Here is an 8944-nt window from a genome sequence, read left to right as displayed (position 1 = left end):
CACTTAAATATCTATGGATCAAAACTCTCAGTTTTGATGAATGTTGAAGGTCCCGGGGAACTAAAAGGGTCTCAGTCATATTGTGTTAAAAAATAAGTCATATATTAATTTTTTTATACTCTGGACTTCAATTTCTATAGATCAACTTTGGATCAATCCTTTACCGTAATGTTTTTATTGTTATTTTTTAATGCCTTTTTTTTGGCACAAACCTTGTTTTCTAAATAACAAAACACAAAATATTCAATATTTTGCCCCAAAGCATTTTTTAAACTTTAATATTTGATTTGAAGTAATTGAAGCCTTAAATAGGTGAATAATTCATAACATTGCTCTTGATTATTATTTTCTGAACAATGACAGTTTAAAACAAACAAACAAAAATCACACTAAAGCTCCTGGGACTCAAACGGGTCTTGATCATTAGAGTTTTTTGTTTTTTTTAAAGTCCAGTATTACTTTCTTTACTTCTGGCACTGAAATATATGTAGATCAACTTTAGATGTATCATTGCCATAACGTAGAATTTTTCAAGAAACCTTTTTTTTTATGGCGAAAACACTAAATATGCAATATTTTCATTAAAGCATTTTTCAAAATAGAATATTCGATGTAAGGTAATTGGAGCCTTAAATAGGTGAATAATTCATAACATTGCTCTTGATTATTATTTTCTGAACAATGACAGTTTAAAACAAAAAAAAAATCACACTAAAGCTCCTAGGACCCGAACGGGTCTTGATCATTGGAAGTTTTAAAAATAAGTCCTGTATTACTTTCTTTACTTTTGGCACTTAGATATCTATAGATCAACTTCATTCCTCTCAGTTTTGATTAATTTTAAAGGTCCCGGGGACCCGAAAGGGTCTCAGTAATAACGTGTTAGAAATAAGTCATATATTAAAATTGTTATACTCTAAACTTTAATTTGTATAGATCAACTTGGGATCAATCCTTTACCGTAACATTTTTTTTTAAATTCTTTTTTCATGCACTTTTTTTGGCACAAACCTTGTTTTTCGACCCATTCCACCTTAAACACATTCCATTATCCTGGAAATTCAAACTAGAATTTTTCCAAGTTAAAAAAAAATTCCAGTATTTCCCTTTTTTCCCCCCCAAGCCCTTTTTTCACCCTTTTTTTATGATGATACTCCTCCCACATTTTTAGACCCACTTCAACTGTTCCACCGTCAAAACATTCCTCTTAATCAGGACAAAGTTGTTTTTTGAACTGGAAAAATTACCGGTTTTCCTGAAATTCCTAGAATTCCTTAATACCATTTCTCAATAAAATGTTTTACTACTTCAACATTTCTCGATCGATTTGACAAATTCCAACTCATTCAGAACATTCAAGTCTTTAAACACTTTCCAAAAAATTCCCAAATTTCCATGGAATTCCCTTTGAAATGAATGGAACATTTTTCCAAGTTCCAGAATTCCCATATTTCTAATCTGATTTCAACCATTCCAACTCCAAAATATTCAGGCTATTAAAAATTGTGTGCTCTACTTCAATAATTCTAAAAAAAAAAAAACTCCCGGACTTCCAAGAATGTTCCAGTTTTCAGGACATTTTCCCAATTAAAAATGAATTTACCATTTTCTCAAACTTCCATTTACACATTTTTCAACCGATTCAAACCATTCCACCTTCAACATATTCCACTCATCCTGGACATTCAAACTAGCATTTTTCCTGGTTAAATGTTTTTTTCCCCAGGAATTCCCAGAATCCCTTTTTTTAAAACCCATTTCTGACACTTTTTTCTGTCGACTACACCTTCCACATTTTACAACCCATTTCAACGGTTTCACCATCAAAACATTCTTCTTAATCAGGACAAAAAGCAAAGCTTTTTTTTAACTGGAAAAATTCGCGGTTTTCCCGAGATTCCAGGAATTCCTCAATACCATTTCTTAATTAAAAATGTTACTCCTTCAACATTTCCTCGACTGATTTGAAAAATTCCAACACCAACCATTTCGACTCATTCACAACATTCAAGTCTTTTAACATTTTCCCCAAAAATTCCCGCTTTCCCCCAAATTTCCATGAAATTCCCATTGAAATGAATGTAACATTTTCAAAGTTCCACAATTCCCACATTTTTTATCCGATTCAAACCGTTTCAACTATAAAATATTCAGCCTGTTCAAAAGTGTGTGCTCTACTTCAACAATTCTAAAAAAAAAAAAAAAATACTCCCGGATTTCCAAGAATTCAGAGTTTTCAGGGACATTTTCTCCATTCAGAATGAATTGGCCATTTTTCAAACTTCCACCATTTCTACATTTTTCAACCAATTCAAACCATTCCACCTTCAACATATTCCACTCATCCTGAACATTCAAACTACCATTTTTCCAAGTTAAATGTTTTTTTTCCAGGAATTCCCAGAATTCCCTTTTTTTCAAACCCTTTTTTGACACTTTTTTCTGTCGACGACACCTTCCACATTTTCGATCCCATTTCAACCGTTCCTTTGTCAAAACATTTTTCTTAATCAGGAAAAAAACCAAAGCTTTTTTTTTAACTGCAAAAATTACCGGTTTTCCCGAAATTCCAGGAATTCCTCAATACCATTTCTCAATTAAAAATGTTACTACTTCAACAATTCCTTGACCGATTTGAATAATTCAAACAACACCAACCCTTTCGACTCATTCACAACATTCAAGTCTTTTAACATTTCTCCAAAAAAATTCCCGCTTTTCCCCAAATTTCCATGAAATTCCCATTGAAATGAAAGGAACATTTTTCAAACTTCCACAATTCCCACATTTGTTATCCAATTCAAACCGTTTCAACTCCAAAATATTCAGCCTGTTCAAAATGGTGTGCTCTACTTCAACAATTAAAAAAAAAAAATGTCCGTAAATTTTCCCCATTCAAAATGAATTGTCCATTTTTTTTTTTACTTTCAACAATTCGCACATTTTTCAACTTATTCAAACCATTCCACCTTCAACTCATCCAACTCACACTTTCCCACGTTGCAAACCAATTTCCCTTTTTCCTGATTATTCAAACTTCAACATTCAAACCATTCCAATATTCAAACTATTCTTACTGGATATTTTTCAACACTTTTCCTTTCAGAGTCAACTGCTCAGAGTATTTCCCCATCTTCATCGCCACCTTGTGGATGTCTGGAGTCTTCTTCCACCAAGGTGACGTCACCTGCTCTCAGGCGTGCGCTGTAGACTTCATGATGTTGACTGTGTGCATCTCAGGTGTGTCCTCGCTGTGCGGCCTGCTCTACCTGTACGCGCGCCTGCATTACTTCCAAGGCTACTGTCAGTCGCCGCAGCAACGGTGAGCAGTCAGTGATGGAGATGACCCTGAAGGTGATGAGTCATCACTTTCTTGTTGACAGGCTGGCGCCGCTCTATTGGTGCGCTCGTGTGCTATGGCTGCTCATCGGCTTCTCCTGCGTCGGCGTCTGTGCGCGCTTGTGGCGAGTGTAGGTGGACGTGCACCTGGAACTAATAAAGGTTTGATGAGGTCGACTTTCAGGAAGTTTGTTTTCTTTGGAATGATGATTGACACCACCGACAATACTAAAGCAGTGGTTCTTAACCTTGTTGGAGGTACCGAACCCCACCAGTTTCATATGTGCATTCACTGAACCCTTTAGTGAAAAATAAAATGTTTTTTTCTTTTTCTTTTTATTTCAAGACAAAGTTGTATGTTTTTGGTAACACTTTAGTATGGGGAACATATTCTAAGTAACAACAACTTAATTTAGAGTTATTTGGACACTAGGGGAACATATTCTGAGTAACAAAAACTTAATTTAGAGTTATTTGGAAACTAGGGGAACATATTCTGAGTAACAAAGACTTAATTTAGAGTTGTTTGGACACTAGGGGAACATATTCTAAGTAACAAAGACTACATTTAGAGTTATTTGGACACTAGGGGAACCTATTCTAAGTAACAAAGACTACATTTAGAGTTATTTGGACACTAGGGGAACATATTCTAAGTAACAATGATATAATTTAGAGTTATTTGGACACTAGGGGAACATATTCTAAGTAATAAAGATATAATTTAGAGTTATTTGGACACTAGGGGAACATATTCTAAGTAACAAAGATATAATTTAGAGTTATTTGGACACTAGGGGAACATATTCTCAGTAACAAATACTTAATTTAGAGTTATTTGGACACTAGGGGAACATATTCTAAGTAACAAAGATATAATTTACAGTTATTTGGACACTAGGGGAACATATTCTAAGTAACAAAGATATAATTTAGAGTTATTTGGACATATTCTAAGTAACAAAGACTTAATTTAGAGTTATTTGGACACTAGGGGAACATATTCTAAGTAACAAAGATATAATTTAGAGTCATTTGGACACTAGGGGAACATATTCTAAGTAACAAAGATATAATTTACAGTTATTTGGACACTAGGGGAACATATTCTCAGTAACAAAGACTTAATTTAGAGTTATTTGGACACTAGGGGAACATATTCTCAGTAACAAAGACTTAATTTGGAGTTATTTGGACACTAGGGGAACATATTCTCAGTAACAAAGACTTAATTTAGAGTTATTTGGACACTAGGGGAACATATTCTAAGTAACAAAGATATAATTTAGAGTTATTTGGACACTAGGGGAACATATTCTAAGTAACAAAGATATAATTTAGAGTTATTTGGACATATTCTAAGTAACAAAGACTTAATTTAGAGTTATTTGGACACTAGGGGAACATATTCTAAGTAACAAAGATATAATTTAGAGTTATTTGGACATATTCTAAGTAACAAAGACTTAATTTAGAGTTATTTGGACACTAGGGGAACATATTCTAAGTAACAAAGATATAATTTAGAGTCATTTGGACACTAGGGGAACATATTCTAAGTAACAAAGATATAATTTAGAGTTATTTGGACACTAGGGGAACATATTCTAAGTAACAAAGATATAATTTAGAGTTATTTGGACATATTCTAAGTAACAAAGACTTAATTTAGAGTTATTTGGACACTAGGGGAACATATTCTAAGTAACAAAGATATAATTTAGAGTTATTTGGACATATTCTAAGTAACAAAGACTTAATTTAGAGTTATTTGGACACTAGGGGAACATATTCTAAGTAACAAAGATATAATTTAGAGTCATTTGGACACTAGGGGAACATATTCTAAGTAACAAAGATATAATTTAGAGTTATTTGGACACTAGGGGAACATATTCTAAGTAACAAAGATATAATTTAGAGTTATTTGGACACTAGGGGAACATATTCTAAGTAACAAAGATATAATTTAGAGTTATTTGGACACTAGGGGAACCTATTCTAAGTAACAAAGACTACATTTAGAGTTATTTGGACACTAGGGGAACATATTCTAAGTAACAATGATATAATTTAGAGTTATTTGGACACTAGGGGAACATATTCTAAGTAATAAAGATATAATTTAGAGTTATTTGGACACTAGGGGAACATATTCTAAGTAACAAAGATATAATTTAGAGTTATTTGGACACTAGGGGAACATATTCTCAGTAACAAATACTTAATTTAGAGTTATTTGGACACTAGGGGAACATATTCTAAGTAACAAAGATATAATTTACAGTTATTTGGACACTAGGGGAACATATTCTAAGTAACAAAGATATAATTTAGAGTTATTTGGACATATTCTAAGTAACAAAGACTTAATTTAGAGTTATTTGGACACTAGGGGAACATATTCTAAGTAACAAAGATATAATTTAGAGTCATTTGGACACTAGGGGAACATATTCTAAGTAACAAAGATATAATTTACAGTTATTTGGACACTAGGGGAACATATTCTCAGTAACAAAGACTTAATTTAGAGTTATTTGGACACTAGGGGAACATATTCTCAGTAACAAAGACTTAATTTGGAGTTATTTGGACACTAGGGGAACATATTCTCAGTAACAAAGACTTAATTTAGAGTTATTTGGACACTAGGGGAACATATTCTAAGTAACAAAGATATAATTTAGAGTTATTTGGACACTAGGGGAACATATTCTAAGTAACAAAGATATAATTTAGAGTTATTTGGACATATTCTAAGTAACAAAGACTTAATTTAGAGTTATTTGGACACTAGGGGAACATATTCTAAGTAACAAAGATATAATTTAGAGTCATTTGGACACTAGGGGAACATATTCTAAGTAACAAAGATATAATTTAGAGTTATTTGGACACTAGGGGAACATATTCTAAGTAACAAAGATATAATTTAGAGTTATTTGGACATATTCTAAGTAACAAAGACTTAATTTAGAGTTATTTGGACACTAGGGGAACATATTCTAAGTAACAAAGATATAATTTAGAGTTATTTGGACATATTCTAAGTAACAAAGACTTAATTTAGAGTTATTTGGACACTAGGGGAACATATTCTAAGTAACAAAGATATAATTTAGAGTCATTTGGACACTAGGGGAACATATTCTAAGTAACAAAGATATAATTTAGAGTTATTTGGACACTAGGGGAACATATTCTAAGTAACAAAGATATAATTTAGAGTTATTTGGACACTAGGGGAACATATTCTAAGTAACAAAGATATAATTTAGAGTCATTTGGACACTAGGGGAACATATTCTAAGTAACAAAGATATAATTTAGAGTTATTTGGACACTAGGGGAACATATTCTCAGTAACAAAGACTTAATTTAGAGTTATTTGGACACTAGGGGAACATATTCTAAGTAACAAAGACTTACTTTAGAGTTATTTGGACACTAGGGGAACATATTCTAAGTAACAAAGATATAATTTAGAGTCATTTGGACACTAGGGGAACATATTCTAAGTAACAAAGATATAATTTAGAGTTATTTGGACACTAGGGGAACATATTCTAAGTAACAATGATATAATTTAGAGTTATTTGGACACTAGGGGAACATATTCTCAGTAACAAAGACTTAATTTAGAGTTATTTGGACACTAGGGGAACATATTCTAAGTAACAAAGATATAATTTAGAGTCATTTGGACACTAGGGGAACATATTCTAAGTAACAAAGATATAATTTAGAGTTATTTGGACATATTCTAAGTAACAAAGACTTAATTTAGAGTTATTTGGACACTAGGGGAACATATTCTAAGTAACAAAGATATAATTTAGAGTCATTTGGACACTAGGGGAACATATTCTAAGTAACAGATATAATTTAGAGTTATTTGGACACTAGGGGAACATATTCTAAGTAACAAAGATATAATTTAGAGTTATTTGGACACTAGGGGAACATATTCTAAGTAACAAAGATATAATTTAGAGTCATTTGGACACTAGGGGAACATATTCTAAGTAACAAAGATATAATTTAGAGTTATTTGGACACTAGGGGAACATATTCTCAGTAACAAAGACTTAATTTAGAGTTATTTGGACACTAGGGGAACATATTCTAAGTAACAAAGACTTACTTTAGAGTTATTTGGACACTAGGGGAACATATTCTAAGTAACAAAGATATAATTTAGAGTCATTTGGACACTAGGGGAACATATTCTAAGTAACAAAGATATAATTTAGAGTTATTTGGACACTAGGGGAACATATTCCAAGTAACAATGATATAATTTAGAGTTATTTGGACACTAGGGGAACATATTCTCAGTAACAAAGACTTAATTTAGAGTTATTTGGACACTAGGGGAACATATTCTAAGTAACAAAGATATAATTTAGAGTTATTTGGACACTAGGGGAACATATTCTAAGTAACAAAGATATAATTTAGAGTTATTTGGACATATTCTAAGTAACAAAGACTTAATTTAGAGTTATTTGGACACTAGGGGAACATATTCTAAGTAACAAAGATATAATTTAGAGTTATTTGGACATATTCTAAGTAACAAAGACTTAATTTAGAGTTATTTGGACACTAGGGGAACATATTCTAAGTAACAAAGATATAATTTAGAGTTATTTGGACACTAGGGGAACATATTCTAAGTAACAAAGATATAATTTAGAGTTATTTGGACACTAGGGGAACATATTCTCAGTAACAAAGACTTAATTTAGAGTTATTTGGACACTAGGGGAACATATTCTAAGTAACAAAGACTTAATTTAGAGTTATTTGGACACTAGGGGAACATATTCTAAGTAACAAAGATATAATTTAGAGTTATTTGGACACTAGGGGAACATATTCTCAGTAACAAAGACTTAATTTAGAGTTTTTTGGACACTAGGGGAATCATATTCTAAGTAACAAAGATATAATTTAGCGTTATTTGGACACTAGGGGAACATATTCTAAGTAACAAAGACTTAATTTAGAGTTGTTTGGACACTAGGGGAACATATTCTAAGTAACAAATACTTAATTCAGAGTTATTTGGTTAGGATCTGGGTTAGAGGGTTAGGGTTATAATAAGGCCATCCCGAAGAAGGCATTAATAAGTACTTAATAATGACTATTTAAGAGCCAATATGTTACTAATTTGCATGTTAATAAGCAACTAATTAATGGTGAATATGTTCTCCATACTAAACTGTGACCATGTTTTTTTTTTTTTACTGGTGCACAAAATGAACCGTGCATGAACATCACCTTGTTCAAACAACAAAACTAAGACAGTGCATAAACTCACAACAAATTACACACCTGCAAATCATTCAACTGTTGCCGTATCCGTAATACGCCGATAGGGAGAAGTTTGTATTTACACAAAGAGTCTGGTGTGTTTTGATCTCCACCGAACCCCTGAGGCCGACTCACCGAACCCCTAGGGTTCAATCGAACCCAGGTTAAGAACCACTGTACTAAACTATCACAAAAGTCATTGCAAATGTCACACTTGCGTGAAGATTTACATTTTAATTATTGCAAATATTACAATAACACTGCCTGTGTTCGTTATTGTTAA

At 32.2% G+C, this 8944-nt stretch overlaps 1 protein-coding gene across 1 annotated transcript in view; it reads left to right on the top strand.

Annotated features, from left to right (window-relative positions):
* The window catches only part of ltc4s (leukotriene C4 synthase), a 5131-nt gene extending 1619 nt beyond the window's left edge, over positions 1-3512 (top strand). The window contains exons 3-5 of the mRNA XM_061892152.1: positions 3107-3177; positions 3241-3322; positions 3384-3512. Coding sequence (XP_061748136.1) covers positions 3107-3177; positions 3241-3322; positions 3384-3474 — 244 coding nt within the window. The 3' untranslated portion in view covers positions 3475-3512. The remainder of the gene's footprint in view (positions 1-3106; positions 3178-3240; positions 3323-3383) is intronic.
* Positions 3513-8944: the final 5432 nt, after the last annotated feature.

The sequence above is a fragment of the Nerophis ophidion genome, linkage group LG29 (genome assembly GCF_033978795.1).
Source record: "Nerophis ophidion isolate RoL-2023_Sa linkage group LG29, RoL_Noph_v1.0, whole genome shotgun sequence".
Classification (NCBI taxonomy): Eukaryota; Metazoa; Chordata; class Actinopteri; order Syngnathiformes; family Syngnathidae; genus Nerophis; species Nerophis ophidion.
Note: the sequence above shows the minus strand (reverse complement) of the source record. Positions and strands in the feature narration are given on the sequence as shown.